Source organism: Mustela nivalis, assembly GCF_964662115.1.
Source record: "Mustela nivalis genome assembly, chromosome: 14".
In the NCBI taxonomy this organism is placed as follows: domain Eukaryota; kingdom Metazoa; phylum Chordata; class Mammalia; order Carnivora; family Mustelidae; genus Mustela; species Mustela nivalis.
In genome coordinates this window covers 5,782,648-5,803,778 of record NC_139033.1, presented here as the reverse complement: position 1 = coordinate 5,803,778, position 21,131 = coordinate 5,782,648, and the positions used below count along the sequence as shown (strand labels likewise).

Genomic DNA, 21,131 nt, shown 5'->3' with positions numbered 1-21,131 from the left:
ATTCAGTGAAGGTCTCATGACTGAAAGAGAGGAGAAAGCTTTGTGAGGATTTGGATCTGCAGCAGCCTTTAAAAAGACAGCGACATGTGCAGATAATAAAGTTGAAGGAACTGGGACGCCTGGGTGACTCAGTTGGTTAAGCAGCTGCCTTCAGCTCAGGTCATGATCCCAGCGTCCTGGGATGGAGTCCCGCATCGGGCTCCTTGCTCGGCAGGGAGCCAGCCTGCTTCTCCCTCTGCCTGCCATTCTGTCTGTGTGTGCTCGCTCTCTCCCCCTCTCTCTCTCTGATAAATAAAATAAATAAAAAATCTTAAAAAAAAAAAAAAGTTGAAGGAACTAATTGCTTTTGGTTGAACTACATTTGAAGACCGGCCTTAACCAGGGATTTTCAACGTGAGACACTTGTAATTGCTCTTAATGCCCACAAGGGGAGCGGCGAAGCCAAAATAAATTTTTATCCTTGCTCAAGCAAGGCTGTTGAAATTATGTAGACACTCCACTATTTACTTTAAGAACAATGTTTAAAGTGTTTTGAAACACTTTCTGTTTTATCATCTTGTCTCTTTTCTTCTCCCTTTAGTTGTAACTTTGAAAATAATTTCAGTTATTAGAGTTCACTTCATTGGTTTGGGTTCTCCTTTGGATAGATGTGATGTAAAAATCCGTTAAGGGCATAGACCAGAAGAGAATGGACTTACTAGGTCATCTTGGAGCAGTGAGCAAGGCCTGGCTGCCTCTAGTTGTCCTGTCTGACACACCTCTGTTTCCTAGTGGCCAGAGGGGCTTCTGTAGAAGTAGCAGCCTTGACCATGACTGTCTCACGGACCCTGTGCTCTGGTTGCACTTGAGACAAAGACAGCTCTTTGCGTAAGTCTGGCCGTGTCTAAGTTGGAAATGGCATTTTCTTTCCTAAAGTAACTATGTAATCCTTTTCACTGATGGCTTCCCATGGGCCTGCATTCATTTTACAGAAGTTTAAGCGTCCCTTTGTCAGGTGATACTGTCTTTATGAAATGATTTTAACAAACCTTTCTTCCCTGATTTTATTTAGATACCGAAGATGCTAGTGAAACTGACCTGGCAAAGCATGATGAAGAGGACTACGTAGAAATGAAGGAACAGTGAGTGTGATTCTTATATTTCTTGCTTGGAATACAGAATTGACAAGTAAATCTTGACAGTGACCTTGTGTGTATGGTTTTGGGAGCTTCCAAACTCCAGTGTATCTGTGCATTTTCCCCCTTTAAATTTGTCATGTATAATCGGTCTTCCTGGTAAAAGAATCTTTTGAGCATTGGCTAGGAAGAACCTTGAAGGAAATGATTCCAGGGAAATAAGGCCACGCATCAGGAGGGAATTGTTCCCCAGTTCTTCATGTTTTTGTTTAAATGTGAAAACCATTACTCAGGATAAAGGGTGCGTCATAGCTATTTGGGTCTCAGATGGAAATGACCCCTCTGAGAGCTGATGGTGTGCTGGCGCCTAGAGAGCTCAGGGAGAGCTGGACTGGAGAGCAGGGCTCCTGACTCCTGCTCCAGTGCCCTTTCCTCTGGTCACACATCCTGGCCCAAGCCTTCTCTAACTGTGCCTAGAGAAACCAGAACCACTCGTTTTTATTCTAAACACAGATGGAAGACTGTATTAAAATAGATCTCAGAAGTATTTGTTGAATGTATTTTGAGGCTCTTGATTCGACTTTAAGTTCTTTTATCTTTAAACTAGGTGATCCACATTCCTTTTTTTTGTAGGTCCTATTTTGCCAATGGTTCGTGACCATTGTCTGGATTCTGTTCTTTTCAGGCTCTGGAACCCAAAGGGGGTAATTCAGCTAAATTCCACCAATGCTGCATAAAGAAGGATTACTTTAATAATTCACGTGATTTTTCTCACAGCTTCATTCCTGAAACTGTGCTTGGTCTTCATCTTTATTCCTTCAGGCTTTTTACTGATTTACTTTGAACCATTTCCATATACCTTTCATTTTACCAAATCTGAACTTATTTGCTTATTTTTTCAGTACAAACTCAGAAGTCAAAGGCATTGTTCGCTGCATTCGGTGTGGTGGAAAATTGAATATACTGGGTTCTAAATACTGACCTATCGTGTGCAGTTTATACATCTGTTTTCTCTGTTCGGCATATATAAGCATTCTTTTGAGTTTTTTTTTTTTTAATTGAATGTGCCTCTATACAGGATACAGAAAAATTTTTTATTAAAATTGAATGCTTTGTGTGATTCAAGGTGAGTATTGAGAGTACATCAGAATTTTCATTGATCTTTTGATCAGACCACCTGTGTAATTGCCAGATTCTGCCAACTCTTTCCTCAGTTCGTGTAAATAGTTCAGTTGTATTTACAGCCCTTATTGGAGTAGTCAGAAAGCTCTTGTGCCTGTTATTTGTTGGACAGTGTTCGTTCAGGTTGCAAATCTTGTTTCTGTCACTGTAAAATTGGGGGTATTTTCAGGTAGAAGCAAAAATACTGTTGATTCATTTATGGAATCCACCATATAAACAGACCTTGTTGTGGGGCATCTGGGTGGCTCAGTCACTGGGTGTATACCTTGGCTTAGGTCATGATCCCAGGGTCTTGGGATCGAGCCTCACATTGGGCTCCCTGCTCAGTGGGAAGCCTGCTTCTCCCTCTCCCACTCCCCCTGCTTGTGTTCCCTCTCTCACTGTCTCTCTGTCAAATAAATAAATAAAATCTTAAAAACAAAACAAAACAGACTTGTCAGAGTGTATAATGGTTTATAATCCATTTGGTGTGGGGTTGCGGGGAGAGAATAACGCGCTAGGCGGTTTTGCTTTGTGTGTGCTGTGTGTTTTCACCCAGCTGGGGCTGCAAATAAATCCTGCATTTTAACTTTTGTTACTGAATAACTATTATTTCTGATCCTAAAAGAGTAGTGCTTTTAAAAAATGACACGAAGGTTTATTAACTTGGTGCTTACACAGCTATGCTATCTACATAGCAAAACGTGCTAAAGGCATAATCTTACTCCTTTAGAATTTATAATCAAATTGTAGAGTTGATAGAAGAGCTGCTGTGTTAATGCCTTTGTTATGTTTTCGTGTATGTTATTTATACTTCTAAATCCAGAAGGGAATGGCGTCATGCTTTAGATTTTTCTTTGTATCTTCTTGCCTGTTTATCATTGTCCTTTATTTATTAAAATCTGCGTGTCTTCATTTTTGTAGATTTCGGACTGATTCTCTAAAGGTGCGATAATACAGGAGAGTCTGCAGAACTGGGATATGATTCAAGAACACAGAATCCTTGTCCCTTTCTGATCCCATTAGCTGCTGGTACATTTTAAACCAGCTGGCGGACCCATTTTCTCTGTCTCCTAAAGGACGTTAATAACGTTCCGGTAACAGCCTACACACAGGCGGTCCCTGTGTGTAGATTCTTTTGGAATCGAGTATTGAATGCTTCTGTCTCTCAGTGTGGCTTTCGTTGTCTCTCTTCACAGGATGTATCAGGATAAACTGGCTTCCCTCAAGAGACAGTTGCAGCAGCTGCAGGAAGGTTGGTGTGTCTTCTCACCCTTCGTTTCGTTTCTTTTCTTTTCTTTTCTTTCTTTTTCTTTTTTTTTTTTTTTTTAAGGTTTTATTATTTGACAGAGACACACAGCGAGAGAGGGAACACAAGCAGGGGGAGTGGGAGAGGCAGAAGCAGGCTCCCCGCCAAGCAGGGATCCTGATGCGGGGCTCGATCCCAGGACCCTGGCATCATGACCTGAGCTGAAGGCAGCCGTTTAACGACTTAAGCCACACAGGCACCCTGCACCTTTTGTTTCTAAATACGCTGAGTATCACAAGCCTTCGAAGTCTGTGTATTTAACGCCCCTGTGGGGAGTGATTTAAAATTTTTGCTCTCTTCTGCTCTCAGGAGAGTGGCGATTTTCAAACATTTTGGACCCTCACTTAGGGTTTTTTGAAGAGCATGAACTGAAAACCGCTGTGAGCCTAAAGCTAGAGAGAGATATTGCTAAAGAATACATGAAACTGCACCATTTTTTCCTAAACTAAATGCTGATGAGTTGTGGATTAGCCTTATTGTGTTCCCTGTGGTTTGCTTGGTAAGTTAAAAGTGAACTGTATCTGTAGCTCTTTCCAGCTAAAGGCAGTTCAGCATGGGCTTGGGAGCGTTGGCTCTCAGGGCCGTCACGGGCCTGAATCCTTACTTTCTGGAAATTTGGCCTTGGGTGCATCACTTCTTCCTGCTTAAATTTGTTTTCCAGTCTTTGAAATGCACAGAGTGGAAGCCAATGATGTCATTAGTGATGAGAGGTGTCTAGCCCTGTGGGGTGCACTGGGAGCTCAAGGTCAGCTGTGGCCAGCAACGCTTCAGCTTATTTTGGGGGGGGGGGCCCTCATCAGTGAAGCATCTTTTCCACTAAGTCCTTATATTCCCTGAACTACCCCATCTGACATGGATTTCTGCTGAATAGTGAAAAATGGTTCCCATGAGTTGCATTTATATATCTTTGTTTTATTATTTATTTATTTATTATTTCCTTTCCATAATAATGGAAGTATTACCAGAGAAAGGAATACATTCTACTCTAGCAAGTCTGTAGGGCATACCTGGCATGGTTGAGTGAGAGATTTTGAAAATGACACCCTACTAATGAATTATGATCAGGAAACCCTTCCCACATTAATTCTGACTCTCCTAATTCACTGATGTTGGAACAGCAATGACTTGAGTAGACATTGGGTGAAAATCTATACCTAAGCTTTTCAGAATTGTCACTGGCCGTGTGTGGCTATCTAAATTTAATTAAATAAAATTAATAATTCAGTTCCTCAGTGCACTTGCTACATTTCAGATGCATAGTAGCTATGTATGACTGGTGGCTCCCGTATTGAACAGTGAAACCTAGGACCTTTTTGCCATTGCAGAGAAAGTCCTACTGGACGGTGTATCATCTGGGCCTTACTGAGAAAATGAGCTTTTTTCTGAAAAGGGAGGCCCATTGACTCCAGCTGCAGCAGCAGGTGATCAGAATCACTTGAGGAAGCGTGTACCTTTCCACTCCCATCACTTGCTCTAGCAAGCATCACTTGCTACAGAGTCTTAATCCACTAGGTGGGGTGATTTCTGCTCAGGGCCTTGGTTGAGAACCAGAGTCTAGTTAGCTCTGTTTGCACGTTCCTTTCCCTGGTTTTATTTACTCTGATGGTATTAAAACAGTTATTGCCGGTGCTAGGCAATTTTAGGAACTGAAATGTAGGGCAGATTGATTTTCAAAGTAACGTTTTATTTTGTAAATCTCAAAATCAGGTACGTTACAGGAATATCAGAAGAGGATGAAAAAACTAGATCAGCAGTACAAAGAGAGGATCCGAAATGCAGGTGAGGCTCTGTCTCAGGTGGGAACACATCATCTTCAGGTGTCCTTTTACTGATCATCTATATAATGTGGCCATAAGAGCTGTTGTCTAAAATGCAAATTCTATATTCTTAGATATGGGGGAGGGGAGAGTTTTGGGGAAGAGAGACTCCAGAGTTTCAGTTGTAGAAAACTGGCTCCTCTTTCTTCCAGTGGCCGATGAACGGCCTGTAGTTGAGCTACCTAGTGGTGGCTCCATACAGAACAGGCTCCCTGGCTCCCCTAGGTAAGTGGTTTCATACATCTTTCTCACCTGTGTGGATGCCTGAGTGGACCATGAGAGGAGCTACATGGGAAAGAATTGTAGCTTGTTTCACTCTTGCTGGAAGGTCGTTTCTTCTGGTATCCTCTGCTCTGGGGGAAAGGGGTGTTCTTGTTTTTCCCCTGGAGTATTACAAGCATTCGGGGGAAGAGTATACTGTAACAGAGCAAATGTATTCCTTCAGTAAGAATTTGTTGAGCACCTGCTATATCCAAGCTCTGAGCAGAGTGAAATAGTGGAACACATTGTCCTTGACTTTAGGAAATGTGCGATTTCATTGACAGAAGACATCCAAGCGTGGAAAAAGTTAAGGAACTTTCTGAGGTAAATGAAGAATCATGCAAAAAGTAAGATGTGATGACCGTTCGAAGTGCATAAGCATTCCTGGGCTTACAGGGAATGTGTCAAAAGTGTTCGATTTGGAAGCTCCTCGTCAGCCAGCATTTTGAGCGCCACCCCTGCAGTGGTGAAAGTGATGTTGGGTTTTCAGATGAGGTCTGGGTGCCATTCCTCGGGCTGCTGTCCTCTTGCTTTCTGATCCGGTGACTTCCCAGCTTCCCATTGGTGGAGCTTTTCCATTCTCTGGGAAGTAGATGTCCCTTGTACACCATCAGGCAGAAGGGGAGCTGAAGGGCATGGGAGGCACTGGGAAAAAGGAAATAATAGTCTCTGTCCACATTCTGGCTGCCCCTGAGGTTACCCCCACTGCGAGCTGAGTTCCTAAGGCACCTCCTTGGGACATCGGTGAAATCCCTTGCCACCTTCCCAGTGTTCCCCTGTAGCAGGGAAAGGTGCACCGTGGAGGGATGAAGGCCCAGGTTTGGTCTCCTCTCTGCACCTTAGATCTTATGCCTGTAAGGAGGTTTGCTCTTGGAACCTCAGGTTCTCCATCTGTAGAGGGGAGTACACATACCTCACGGAACTGGCATAAGAGGCAAGTAAGGAAAGTAAACTGATGTGAGCCGCGGCTAGAACCGTAGCGTATTGAGTGGTTTTCCTTAGTTCCGCTCTCGGTCCTGTTCTTGCAGGTTCTTTCACAAAAATTTTCTGTCCCCTGCCCCCTCACCCCCCAGGAATAAATGCTGAAGAACTCCAAAGTGAGTCCCAGCTTAAGCCTTGAAAGGCACATTCTCACAGAGCTAACCCACTTGTTCCTGTTGTGTTGGTGCCTGGCTGTTGGAACTCAGACCTCTTACTACTCCGAGAGCTGATGGCCATTTTGACTTGGTGCAGGGGTAGTTTCTAAGAATGGCACATAGGCAATGCATCAAATTCATTTGTGCATCTAAAGCACTCGTGGACTGAGTGAGCGTGTTGGGCTAGGTGTGCCCTGGCTCAAGTGCTCAGGCATTCCCAGGGCCAGAGTGATCAGGGCTTCTGGGTGATAAAATACTTGTCCCTTTCCTCAGTTAAATTTATTTTTCTCTTTCTGTTTTCTTTTTCTTTTCTTTTCTTTTTTTTTAAAAGTAGGTTCCACACCTAGCATAGGGCTTAAACTCAAAACCCTCAGATTGAGAGCCCTGTGCTCCACTGACTGAGCCAGCCAGGCACCGCTCCTTAGTTAAATTTATTTTTTATTTATTTTTTTAAAAGATTTTATTTATTTATTTGACAGAGATCACAAGCAGGCAGAGAGGCAGGCAGAGAGAGAGAAGGAAGCAGGCTCCCCGCTGAGCAGAGAGCCCCATGTGGGGCCTGATTCCAGGGCCCCTGGATCATGACCTGAGCCAAAGGCAGAGGCTTAAACCCACTTAGCCACCCAGGTGCCCCCAGATTTCTTATTCAGCATCTGCTCATTGAGATCTGATTTCTTAATCTGGAGTCCTGAAACTCAAAACTTCTATGAAATTACCTGTGGCTGTGTGTAGATGCTGTTTCGGGGGAAAGAGATCCGTAGGCTTTATCACATTTGTGAAGGAGACCATGGTAAAATGTAATCCATGCCTCCTGGAGTTGTGGGTTCCCCAGCAATCTTTGTGATGTAGGCAACAGCTCGACCACCACCCAGAAAAGTTGAGATGTCGTGGATCTATTTTGTTCAAAGGACTGGCTCTAGAGAGGCTTACAATCTAGTGGTGGGGGGAGCTGCTGCTTAAACAGCCACTAGTTGCCTGCATAAAGCGGGTGATGAAGCCGGTGACCAGTCTCTGGTGGCTGCTTGGACATGTCCGAGGGGCGGTTGGCAAGTGAAGGGTCCTCAGGAAAGGCTCTGTTAACTCTGAAGCTTGGAATTGCACTCAGACCCAGTGGGTGTTGCTGTGAAGTTGAGGCCAGACGAGGGGGCTTGGTGGCCTGTGAAGAATGCCCCCGGGGGGGCTCAGAACCTCTGCGCTCTGAGCTCTCTCGGCCTGTCCCTCCTTGCCACACAGAGGCCTTCACACATGCTTTAAAAACATCAGTGTTGACTCTGCTTCTGGATTAATTGCGTTGCTCCTTCCTGACCCATCCTACCCTGTAGGTACTGAGTGAAAGAAGGGGGATAACTTTCAGTGTTATTTTGCTGGGGTACTTTGGTTCCCGCTGCTTGCTTTTGACCTTGGGCAGAACTGCCAGAAGTGATCCTGTACGGGGCCAGATTTTAACTAGTCAGGAGTGTTTCTTCCATCCTTCCCCTTCATGTATATCAGCACTTTACTGATGGAAACATTTTGCTCTGCGTTACCGTGCTCTTAGAAAGCAGTTAGTGCCTCTAAATGAATCCTACCATCACTGTCTAGAAGGGTGGCACGGCCTAGCGAGTCTAATTGCACGTTTTATCTCTTTCAGAGCTCTTCCTCCAGCTGGAAGTAAGTACCTTGGATCTTCTGGGTTGCAGGCCCTCTGTGAGACTGGAATCTTGCTTTCCCAATCCAGAGAACCTTTCCTTCTGTCACCAAATGGACAGTTAAGCCCCCAGCTGCAAGCCTTCGTCACTGTTCTGTTTGACTAAAGGACATATTGGGTCTCAATTTGGAAATTCCCATCTATTCATTTGTAGGTTGAACAGCCTCTGCTTGTCACAGGACACTAGGGGATGCTCGCCTCTCACTGCTTTCTTGTTGACTTTTATCTCATGTTAAAGCTGTCCAGGAGTATGTCTGAATTATAATGGTCTAATAATTTTTTATATTGGTCCTTGACCCAGCCCAGCCTCTGAATTGGCTCAGTGGTTCAGGTTTTACAGCTGAAGCTGTCTGGGTCAGTAGGAAAGACGGATTTAACATTTTTGCTTTCCTTCAGCAGACATCTAAGTGTTGGTTCTTTGTGAAGCATAGTGTGGTGGTGCAGAGATGGGGGCCTGGATCTTGGATGATGATCTCTTCCTGGGGTGGCTAGTGTGTAGGTGTGGGAGGTCCCAACTTTATCAGAGCCACACAGGAGTGTGAGAATGTCATGCTTTAGCAGAGCACATTATCAGACACCATTTTACTCTGAAGTCAGTGCAGCACGCATTGTCACAGCCCGCAGGATTATGGGATCCCCAGCTGTGGCCCACCATAAGTGGCCTTGTTCTTCACTTAATACGATGGTGAGATTTGAAAAACTAATGCTTTTTTTATTTGGTATTTCAGTGTTTCAGTGTTTGAGTACTTGAGGGTTCAGGGTTACCTAATAGATGATCTTCTATTCTAGTTGATCTTCATCTTGGCATAAATACCAACAAATATAATAACTTGGACCACCTTGATTCAGTATTTTATAATTGCAATTAATTTTGAATGTAGGTATTACAATTGGAATATACTATTTTCCTCCGAAATTGTGGCTTTAAAAGAGTTTGTCTTTGAGAATCTTAAGTTCTATTAACATAGAAGCCATGCAGTGTAAGAGGTGGGAGAGAGGAAATACTGAGTAGCAAGTGGGGGTACGCTCGTAAAGACAAGCAGAAGTCGTATGGTTCAGTTTTACGCATTCTCGGGGAAACTCGTTCCCAGACGTGTCACTACTGCCAGTGCACGTGTGAGGGCCGCTCTCCCACCTTTCTTGTAAAGGTGTTTTCTGGGCTCCCGAGTGCAGAGTCAGGCTTGGAGTCGGAACTCTGGTTGCAAGGGCCCCACGGAGCCCTAGCCTGTGTTTCTCTTTCGCTCAGACTGAACAGGTGGAGAGAAACTACATTAAAGAAAAGAAGGCAGCGGTGAAAGAATTCGAAGACAAGAAGGTAGAGCTGAAGGAGAACCTGATTGCTGAGCTGGAGGAGAAGAAGAAAATGATCGAAAATGAAAAGCTGACTATGGAGCTGACGGGAGGTATGAAAGCACCCCAGGGAGGGATCCCGGGAGTCCTGAGTGGGACCCGGAGGGGTGCTGCGGTCCTGCCTGTGTTCCTTCTCCAGAGTGAGCTGGAGGGAGGGTGGGCTTTGACCCGAGGGCTAGCTCCATGTGGTACTGGCTGTGTGACTTCAGTCAAGCTACTGAATGTCTCTGAGCCTACTTCCCCCTCTACAAAATGGGGCTGATCAGACCTTGTCTCACAGGATTGTGGTCAGAAATGTGAGTGCCTAGCACAGTGCCCTGTGCGGTACAGGTGTTCAGTGAATGGTAGACCTTTAGTCATGGCTGCCACTGCTGGCTTACGCTTTATTCAAATTCCTGGGTCATCTGGCATTCGTGGATGACTTACCCGAGTCCCTCTGGGGTGGTAGGAATCTCTCTGCTTTGTGTTTTTCAGTCTGCCTTAATTACAGAGAAGGCATTGTCTTCCTTTGACCTAGATGTGAGAACAGAGGCGTTAGACTGTATCATCTGTGCTCTTAGATCCCTTCCCTCGGTGTTATTGTGAACATTTCAGACAGAGTTGGTACAGATTTGGCAGGAGTAAGCTAAACTGAACTAGTTTCCTGTAAAGGTAGTAAAGTTACATTAGACTCTGTGCCAGTCCTCCCTTGCCTTCTAGTTTTTAGTAATCCGCATACGGGAACTCAGCAGGATGTAGGCAAGTTTAAGGGAGAAACAATATGGGCTGTTCTGTTGCCATATGTAGACTGATGAATCCTAGAAGGGTGCAGGGCAGGAAGTGGCTCGAACTATGTATTTTGGAACTTGGCAGAATTTCTGTCAGTGACTACTGCAAGACAAGCCAGTGGGGAGTTGGTCCCCTGGCCGCGTGAGCGCGCGCCTTCTGCACACCCTCACGTTTCACTCCTACCGTGCGCAGAAGGTGCTGCAGCTCTGGCGTGTCTCGTTTTTGCAGACGTCCGTAAGAGTTGTTTTCAGATTAAGTTCTTGGGGGCGGACTTAAAAAGTAAGAGTTGAGAAGTAGTATTTCCTCTTCTGTATTTCTGGTGCTATGACCCAACATGGCCCTTCGATTGACATAAATGTCTGGCCCCAACCCCCATGATGTACCTGTGAGAATGCGGTGTGTCTGAAGCGGGTGGGGGGGGTCTGATTCTTGAAGAATCTCTCTTCTGGAATCTCTCTCCTTGAAAGACTTGGCAGAAGGAATTAATTCCTTGAAGGCCTCTGCTTAGAATTTTTTTTTTTTTTTTTTTTTGGTGAGAGCGGATGTTAAAATAGCATCTCCAGACAGCACTGTCTTGTTCTTGTGGCCATGCTTTGTTGATGAGCCCGCTAGCACGGTGCTGCCTTGTGTGGTATCAGTCTGTCTGCCTGTTTTCTGACTTGGACACCATTTTGTTTGACGATGGCTGTTTCTGGCGTTGATGCCTCCTCGCTCTCTGCTGGAGCCACCAGATGTTCAGGAGTCTTCATTAGGCAAGTGGGAAATAGTGTCGGTTTATAGCTGCTCTCTTTCCATCTGCAGGGAAAGATACCATCACCTTACCTGTGATTTGGCATCCCGCTTATTGACAAGCGATCGACGTCGTTTGGCCAGGCCGTTTTGCAGCCAGAATCTTAACTGGGACAGGAGGCCTCCCCAGTGACTGGAGGCTGAGCCTGCCAGGGTAGAAAAGACAAATAAATGCAGGGAAGTCATTTGTGACGCAGTGAAGTAGATTACACAAGTGCTTAAAGCTAGCCATGGGCATTAAAGGTACCGATGTCCTTCCTCAAGCCATTTGGTACCCTTGGTATGGAAAGCTGTGCCAAGGTAATGATAGAGTGTCGGAAGAAAAGGCAGTGGAGCTAGAAGGATAATTAGTGTTTCCACAGATGGTGCTGCTATGGTGCTGGATTAAAGGCCTGATTTCATTTCTCTCCTTGACTGACTTATTTCACCTTTGTGGATTGATGCCCAATATCAGCGTTGCCTGGCTCTGCCCGGAAAAGATATTTCTTAAAGTTTCCTCTTCTGGTTCCACGTGAAGATCTCTTGAAAAACAGCGTTGATTTAGAGTCTGATGGGACGCTTAGACCAAATAACCCATTGGGAATGGGGGGATCAAGTGATGTGCTTTGTGTGAAGGGCCCTGAAAGCATTCGCAGACTCTGCGGGACTTAGCGGAAGGTTCTCTCCACTGCCCACACTGCTTGAGAAGAACTCAGGACAGCGGGTTGTGCAGGCGGAAAGGCGTCCTGTCAGTAGGGAGACCGGGGTGGATTCTCCATCAGTGCTCCCCCACCTTGGGGGTGTGTGTGAGTCAGCTGGGGGTCTCGATGACGTGCGGCTGCTGCTTCAGCGGGTCTGGGGTGAAGCCTTCGATCTCGCATTTCTAACCACCGGCCAGGGGCTGCTGATGTTGTCCCCTGGACCACGCTGAGTAGTGAGGGTATAGATGGAGTCTCCTGAGTGTGAGTTTTCTCTGCAGTTGAGGCCAAGGTGGTAAGTAACCCAGTTAATCAGTGTGAACTTAACAAGCTTTCAAGTGTGGGGAGCTTTATCATTCTTTTTCCATTTGTCCTCTTCTGTCTTGAGGATAGCTCTCTTTTCTCCTTTGTCTCAACAGCCCACCAACCACAACTTCGTTTTCTTTTGTAAATTTTTGCCTCTCTGGGGCATCTTCCAACCCTCAGGCCCCTGTGGCAGCTACTCAAGACCTCATCAAGCCTTGAGTTTCCCTTAGAAGATAAATGGATTCATACCTAGAGCCACGAGTACTTATAATATTAAAATCAAAATTACGATACCAAAATATAACATTGAAGGACTGCTTCCTGAGTATGTCTCTCGAGCCAGGTATTACATAAAAGTATGAGAACTGCCTTGGTAGGCTGATAGATGTGGACGGATCCTGGCCCTGTCATGAACTTGGTTCTGTGGTGGGGTTTTCTTATTTAGGAAGGAGACAGTAGAATCTGCTTTGGAGGTTTGGTGCAAAGATGGGGTGAGACAGTGCCTGTAAGGTGCTTCAAAAAGCGGCTGGCACATAGAGTAAGCACTGGGAAGTTGTAAGGTCCTTTGACTTTACTTGGCCAAGCGGCCTCAGAGGAATGGAGGCATCTGTTGAAAGTGTCCCAGTGTGGTAGTGTGTAAGCCAGAACTGGTCTTCCCCACCACATGATATGGACTTTCTACCACGGAAATACTGTGGATTCGTGTGCTGCTGAGTGATTCATAAAATGAGGCTAGTAGGTGTGTCCTGTGTCCTCAGGGAGCTTGTATTCTCCTAGTTACAAGACTGACACAGCTTCTTCGTCTTGCCCAGTGTAAGGCGGTGTCCACAGAGCATGCTCCTAAATGAAAGTGAAGATTTCTCAGGTTTGTTTCTACTGATCGTTAAACCTGATGAAGGGCTCTGTGATTGTTCTGATGCGGGTTTGGTTTCCCGCAATGAGGAGCAGATGACAGTGAGTAGGAACCTTGGAAGTCCAGGCAAGGAGAAAAGTCCCCATGAAATACCTGGCTGGGGAGAGTGGAAGAGGTGATCTGGACTTTGGGTGGAGCCGGCTTGTCCCCAAGACAGCTTTGCTGGTGCTGCCATTGCAGAATCCAGGTGTTTTCAGAGGAAGTTCACTGTCTTGACACCATCCTTATTCTCCGGAGAGCTTTGTCCCGAGGGAGATGGAGTCCTTCGATCCTACCCTGGTTGGTCACTGAAGACCTGACCTTGATTCTTCTCTCACCTCTCCCCGCCCATCTCCTACCAGTACCCACAGCGCCATTCCTGATGTGGATGAACCCCTCCCAACCCCTTAGGGAGGGACCTGGGCTTTGCCCTGGCCCACTGGGCTCCCATGTTGCCGTGCTTCTGGTTTGGGGGCAATTGCCAATCTGCTATAGTGGTTACGCTGTAGTGGCTTTTTTTTTTTTTTTTTTTAAATAATTAGCACAAACCAGCATTGCAAGGGGTGGGGAGAAGCAGAAGGAGAGAAACGCAAGCAGACTCCCTGCTGAGTGCGGAGCGCAGCTCGGGACTCTGATCTCAGGACCCTGAAATAGGACCTGAGCTGAAGCCAGGAGTAGGAAGCTCAACTGACTAAGTCACCCAGGTGCCCCAGCATTCTTAAGGATGCTCCTTTGAATCACTGTAGCTGATATTTTTCAGTGGCTAAACAGTGGTTTTAGTAGTAAAAGTATGTTCTTGTGAAGCTTTTACTGCATTTATGTGCCGTAGGCCCGTAAGCTGTTGGAGTGAATGACTAGGTTCAGAGACGTGTGGAACCCAAGGCCCCAGGGAAGTGCTAATTGTATGGTAATTGCAGGTAATTAATGTTATCGGGAATATATCTCCATAGGGACATGGCTCTGCCCAACACTGACGAGCAGCCTGCGTCCCATTTCTTAGCCAGCATGCCTGGTGCTACCTGGAGGGTGCCTGTGTCTGTCCGGTGGCCGTTCCCGCCGGCCTTGCTGGTGAGCAGAGTAGGAAGGATTTGCCCTATTGTCACGTAGACAAGGTGGTTGGGAGAGGAGAACTCATTCAGTGCTCTGTCTCCTCTCTTCCTCCCACCTCTGGTGTGTAGGGTGCTCAGTTGGGTCACTGTTGACGTCCAGTTGGACCCATAAAAGGTCTTGGGTTTTCTGAGAGGCTTTCTGATGTAAGTCAGAGTTGTGTTGGGCTCGTCTGCGAGGCCAGCTGACTTACCACTCAAGTGCCTTCTCCAGGGCTGCCATGCTCCAAGGTCTGGGTTTTACTCTCGGAAGTTTGATTTTTGTGGTGGATCCAGATTGAGCCCACTGAGACTCTCACTGGCCAAACTCCAGGGACCTGGATATTATAGACTCAGAAGGCCAGCCTCTTGCTTCTTGTGAGAATTGGAACTTCTGGGTGGGTTCAGACCCAGGTAGTCCGATATACTTTCCCCTCTGTGAAAAATGTATTCGCAGGAGGTTGGAGCAAAGTGAGTGGAGTAGGTAATCTGTGTAGTTTGGGGCTGTGATACTTACATGGCGGTCTTCCCTACAAGTCGCATCTTCCATGTGGACCATGGCCAGGCCTGCTCCCCACTCTCCTGGATGGTGGTGGGGACAGGCCAGTACATTTCAGAGGTGTTTTTCAGAGCACCTTCCTTCTGCTGAAGTTGTCTTTTGGATGAAAATTGATTAGGTTATTGTGGTGACTAGGCTAGTAAAATGGATCAATTTTCACTCTTTCCTAAGAAGAATTCGATTATGTATTCTGATCCATGAGGGATGCAGCTACGATTTTCTGAGCTTATTGGCCATGATAAGATTGTGTTACTCCACATTCTCTCCGCTGCGCCTTTACTTGGCTCACTTCCATCAAGTGTTGCCCACCTTCCCCACCCCCCAGACTTGGCTGCCCAGAGGGCCGGGCACACTGGGCTATTGTCTTCGGGGAATAGAACATTCCATGATGTCCATGTGCTAGGTGCTCTTTCTCTAGTGGTCTTTGTGTTTGGTGAGCTCCTTTCATACCTTTTTTTCTGAATTAGGCATGAATGTTGCAGAGCCTCACCGCTGATGTCACTTGTCGTCAAGTATGTAACTTCATTCAGCTGTTTGCCCCTTGGCTTTTTAAAGAGATTTTTGTATAGTGTTTTCTTGGCTGCAGACGTGATAAAGCTAGCATTGATTGAACTCTTGCTATGCCAGGCATCGTGTTTAGGGCTTTACTGGTATCAACTCCCGTAACCCTCCCAACATCCTGTGGGGGAAGCATTACTGATAATTCTGTTTTATGAAGAAAGTTGAGGCAAGTGTTTACATGGCCTGCCTTAGGTCACGTGGCTGCAGCAGGCAGTCTTGACTGCTGCCTGTAAGTTAGTGGAGAATTGTGTCAGCTTGGCTGAGGGTGAGAGATTGCTGGTAGAGGGGACGACTGTCTCCTCACTTTTTCTCAGGGGTGAGTGTGTTTGTCCTACTTCCTCATGCCCCCACTCCCCCACATACCTTTTTTTTTTTTCTTAAAGATTTTATTTATTTATTTGACAGACAGAGATCACAAATAGGCAGAGAGGCAGGCAGAGAGGAAGAAGCAGGCTCCCCGCTGAGCAGAGAGCCCGATGTGGGGCTGGATCCCAGGACCCTGGGATGATGACCTGAGCTGAAGGCAGAGGCTTAACCCACTGAGCCTCCCAGGCACCCCACCCCTGTATACCTTTACAAATACTCATCAGGTCCGTGGTTCTCATCACTTATCTTCCACGTATAGGGGGTAAAAAAAATCATCATTGTTACCCATTTCCCTTTATAAGAGCAACACACAGAAGTATTTTTTGGCTTCGTACATGTGATTATTATATATTCACAGATTGTGCATCTTGCTGTGGTGGAAGGGCTACACTTGAATTCCATAAGGTTGTCCTGTCTGCTGTGCTGATAGTATGCACGGTCATGAATGAATGACACTGTCAGGCTTGACATCTCTGGTCGTTCTGCAGGAAATTCCGTAGAGCCCGTACTGTGTGCCTGAACTATTGCGAGGTACTGGGGTGGAATTCAGGAATCTCCGGGGAAAATGTCCCATACAGTGTGGGGTTTGCTAGCAAGAGCTTTGTACAGAGGTTTGCACTGGTTGCTTGGAAGATGGTTTGATTCTGGAAGCCATCATGGGACAGGGAGCATTGAGCTGGCTCTCAAGGGATGTTGTGTAGGAGTATGCTGGGCAGAAGAGAGGGGGCCAGGCAGAGGTGAGGGTGTGTAAAGGCTTAAGGGCATACATAGTAAGGCAGGAGACCTTGGGTGAGAGACTTGGCCTATTTTCTGTAGAGCATGGTGAGCCATGAAAGTATTGAATAAGAAGGGGGATGTGTAGAATGATCTGATTTGTGTCTTAGGGAGATTGTTCTGTGGGGGATGAGAATAGGATGAGGGGATGGAGTTGAGAGGTGGTTTAGCAGCAGAACTGTGCATGATCTGGTGACTGTGATGTTTCGGGGAAAGAAGATAAGTCACAATGACAGATTCTGTTCTGGCTGGGGAAGATAGATGAGATGTCCCCGAGGCATGGGAGAGGAGGCAGCCCTGGGAGGTGAGACACGAAGTGAGGACACTTGGGTCATTCAGAATGGATGGTGTCAGTGGGCACAGGTTGCCATTCAGAAGGTTGGGGCAGCTGGCCTCGGTGATAGAGGCTTACTGGGACACAGGCTGAAACCTGACTGGACTCCAGTGGGCACCAGCGGAAAGGAGCCTAAGGGAGCAGATCAGGAGACGAGAGCCCTGTGCAGTGGTGGCTGGGGAGGAGAGATTTTAAGGCAAAGAGAGTCAGCAACAGTGCAGACTGCAGAGAGAAGTCAAGAAGAACGAAAGAGACTTTATTATGAGCCTTCATTAGATCATTCTTGACCGTCAAGTAGCTACGAAAGGTTATAAAACAAAACACGAGTCCAAGTTTGTAAATGAACACATCCTATAAAGATGTTGGCACTGAGGCCAGTGGCCTCTCGGTCTTCTGCACGAGTGTGCTTCAGTTTTCCCTCCCTCCGTGAGAACAGCAAGGATGAGTTGACCTGGATGATCCCAAGAGCCTACCACTCTGTGGCTTCTGAATTTGAGGGAAGAGGAGGAAGGTCCTGGTTTACAGGGTGCTGGAGAGATGCTTCCACAGTTAGCCTGCACTGCTGTGCAGCGTTTCTGAGCGGGGTGAGCACTTAGGCCAGCCAGTCCGAGTCTTCTAAACACAGCCCCCAGCCCGAACATCTGATGTGGGTGTCTGCCTTAGGCCCCGTGTAAACCAAATGTTCCCATTAAAGCAGTTCTGATTGGGTGGCTGTGGGGCAGCTTTTCTTACAGTGCAGCGATTCTTACTTCAAGTGGGAGTTGGATAGATTTACCCATTCAATTCTTGCCACAGATTCTATGGAAGTGAAACCCATCATGACCAGAAAGTTGCGGAGGCGACCAAATGATCCTGTCCCCATCCCAGACAAGAGGAGAAAACCCGCTCCTGATATCCATTTGCATAATTGGTTTTTTTTCTTAAGACTATTGAATCCTTTGCTTGTCCATTTGCTAGAATATACGTGGCCATTGTCCTATGGAAATTGTGTGTGATTGGCAGGCATGTGTATTTATCCCTGAGCTAAGGAATAGCCAATTTTTTGAAAAAGATTTATTTATTTGAGAGAGAGAGGGAGAGCACTTGCAAACATGAGCACAAGCAGGAGGAGCGGTGGGCCAGGGAGAGAGAATCCCAAGCAGGCTCCCTGCTAAGAATAGAGCCCAGTGTGGGGCTCAGTCCCGCGACTCTTAAGATCAGACCAGAGCCCAAAAGAGTTGGCCGCTTAACTGATTGAGCCATCCAGGCGCCCCGGGAATGGCCATTTTATCATGGATCCTCGATCGCCACTGCTTCTAATGGGCTAATGGGCGGCGTTTGTAGAGAGCAGTGATTTGGAAGGACACTTTTCTGGAAGCTCATCCTGGTTTTAACATTTGGAGATTTAAGGCGACCTCAGATTTCACATGCCTTTATTTTTCGTATAAAACCAGGCCAGTAACACCTGCCTTTTGTACCTCCATTACTTATATCCCGAAGACAGTGGAGCACAAGTTGTTAAATTAAAGCAAAGAGATTTCAGTCACATAAAAAAGCCCTTTAATTGTAAAAACGAGAGGGGGAAGCAGGACACACATCACAAAGTTCTTTTTCTGTTCTCTTGAGGAGAGAATAAGTCGCAGTTATACAAAATGATTCCGTTGTCTTCTCCCAAGAGAGGGTTTAACTTCAGGTTCCTTTGTCTTCACAACTGAGGGTTTAAGTTATGTGGGAAAAATAAGCCCACATCTGTGTGTGTGTGTGTGCATACACACACGTGTGCAAGGCTTCTGGTCTTTGGAACAAGAGCACTTCATAAATTGAGGAGGAAGGTCTCCTTGTTCTGTGTCCTATGCTCTCATTCTGGGACTTACTAAATGACTTAGAGATGTTTGAAAGGAATTTGTGAGTTCTTTTATGTACCTGGGCACCACGACATTCAGTAGAATCAGCAGCTCCCGAGAGGCAAACTGCTATAGAAACAGCATCCGACAGAATCACACTGTAAATCCTAAAGTCCTGGTACCATTTTGTTGATTTCTGCTTGCTTAGAAACCATGCTTCTCAGACACGTTCCTTTAACTCTCAACACCCCAGCTAAACTATTTGTTAACAGACGAACAGATCATGGAGGATCTGAGAACGTTAAATAAGGTACAGTTTGATTTTTTTTTTTTAATTTATTTGAAAGCTTAGGCTTGTGTCCTTCACGTGTTACTTGTTAAATCGTTTTGATACCTTTGACACTTTGTGTTGCATCTGAAATGATCTGCACTAAGATTTCTTGTTGTTCTTCCTACAGCTTAAGTCACCTAAGAGACCAGGTAAGTGCATAGTGTTGCTGGCATTTTTTAAATCATGTTGTGGGAAAAGCATGTTTATACCTGACAGAGTTGTTGTAATTTTCAAAAATAAAAATTCTCATCATTTGTCTAAGAGTAGTCTTCATGAAAACTGAAGGGAACCTTAGGTGCCCCCTCCCCTGATTTTTTTTTTTTTTTTTAAGCCCTGCTATATTAAAGTTATTTTTACTTTTTCCTTCATTTCTTGGAAAAGAGACATTTGATTGATAGGCTGGTGAAGGTTTTCTTCTGTGTAGGCATCAGGCATAAGATTTAAGCACACCTCCATTTCTGGAAATGAAACCAGAAGGATTTTTCAGTATTCCTTGTCTTGTGGAGTGCTGGGCGCCCCTGTTCCTGTGGCACTTCGTGGTCTGGTTCTGGTGAGGGACTCATAGTCCCAGCTTACAGAAGAGGAGAGCCCAGGTTCACAGTGGTTCCTTCCAGGTGGCACTTGAGAGTCAGTGCTAGGCTGCAAAACAGAATTCTGGATGGGCAAGGCATTGTTATGTTTTAAGCACCAGGATTACTTACATGTCTGTTTACTCACCAAGCCTTGTGGAAGGAAACAGGATCCTTTTTTCTCTGAACGATTTCCTTCTGAGAGCCACCGTGGTCCTCAGAGAGGTCCCGTGTTTCTGAAGGCATGATGTGGAGGTTGGGGAGGTGGTATTACAGAAGTTGTGTGAATTGAGATCCTTTGGACCTACTTTATTTATTAGCACTATATTAGCTTGACTCTGTACATACATGATAGTCTGTTTTACCTCGTAATAAACAGTTTTAGAAATGACTTTGGATTAATAATTTTAAGGAGATTGTCCTAATTCCTGCCCTTCTGGGCTTCCAGTGGTCACGTGGGCAAATCACTTAGCCTGCCGGCATCCCCGCTTTCTCCTCTGTTCAGTGAGGTTAAGCTTTGCCTTGTTTACCTTACGGGGTTGGGTTGAGCAGCAAGTTAGGTGTAATGTACAAGAATTTTGTGGAGTTCTCATCTTTACAACCCCTAAGGACTTAATGATCATGATTATTACCCCTTTTTGATAGCATTTCAATTAAAGCATGTTAGTTGTTGGGTCCACATGATTGTTACACGTTTAATCAGTGACATATTTTTGGTACCTCCAGCATCCCCGTCCTCTCCTGAACACTTACCTGCCACACCGGCAGAGTCTCCAGCCCAGAGATTCGAAGCTCGAATAGAAGATGGGAAACTGTACTATGATAAAAGATGGTATGTTATGGAAAAACACAGATTATTTGTTAAGAGTCTCAAAAGAACCCCTTGGGAAGAGCACTAGGGTTCTGTCTCATTGTTCCTGAGCATGGCTGCTGCTTAGCTTACATAGTACTAAAGTGGAATAACATTTCAAAGTGAGTTAGGACAGGGGAGCCTGGCTAGCTCAGTCAGGGGAGCATGTGACTATTGCTTTCAAGGTCAGGAGTTCAAGTCTCATGTTGGGCATAGAGCTTGTGTTTAAAAAAAAAACAAAAACAAAAACCAGGGCACGTGGGTGGCTCGGTTGGTTAAGCGGGGCTGCCTTCGGCTCAGGGCATGGTCCCAGGGTCCTGGGATCAAGCCCCGCATCAGGCTCCTTGCTTGGCAGGAAGCCTGCTTCTCCCTCTGCCTCTGCCTGCTGCTCTGTCTACTTGTGCGCTCTCTCCATCTCTCTAATAAGTAACGTCTTTAAAAAAAAAAAAATGAAAAAAAAATGCATCAGGAATTATTTGATCGATATTACTCATTCAGTCTCTGAAGGCAGTGTTTCCTGAGCACATGTTCTGATGGGAGCCCTCCTCTCTCCGTGCCGTTGGCATAATACTAGAATTTGCAGGCTTCTCTCTTTGGTGCTGCCCCTGTAG

At 45.9% G+C, this 21,131-nt stretch overlaps 1 protein-coding gene across 12 annotated transcripts in view; it reads left to right on the top strand.

Moving 5' to 3' along the window:
• SUDS3 (SDS3 homolog, SIN3A corepressor complex component) overlaps positions 1-21,131 on the top strand; it is a 215,599-nt gene that overhangs the window by 1,581 nt on the left and 192,887 nt on the right. For 8 of the 12 annotated variants that reach the window (XR_014302956.1, XM_082699791.1, XM_082699799.1 and 5 more), the window contains exons 2-10: positions 1,052-1,121; positions 3,476-3,531; positions 5,293-5,364; positions 8,430-8,449; positions 9,733-9,889; positions 17,743-17,838; positions 19,019-19,080; positions 19,229-19,250; positions 20,397-20,502. Coding sequence is in view for 9 of the 12 variants with exons in the window: in XM_082699791.1 (XP_082555917.1) it covers positions 1,052-1,121; positions 3,476-3,531; positions 5,293-5,364; positions 8,430-8,449; positions 9,733-9,889; positions 17,743-17,838; positions 19,019-19,080; positions 19,229-19,250; positions 20,397-20,502 (661 nt within the window). In the remaining 3 variants the exon portion in view is untranslated. Of the gene's footprint in view, positions 1-1,051; positions 1,122-3,475; positions 3,532-5,292; positions 5,382-8,429; positions 8,450-9,732; positions 9,890-17,742; positions 17,839-19,018; positions 19,081-19,228; positions 19,251-20,396; positions 20,503-21,131 lie in introns of all 12 variants that reach the window. The other 4 variants (XR_014302954.1, XR_014302955.1, XM_082699797.1 and 1 more) reach the window with 1 other exon arrangement.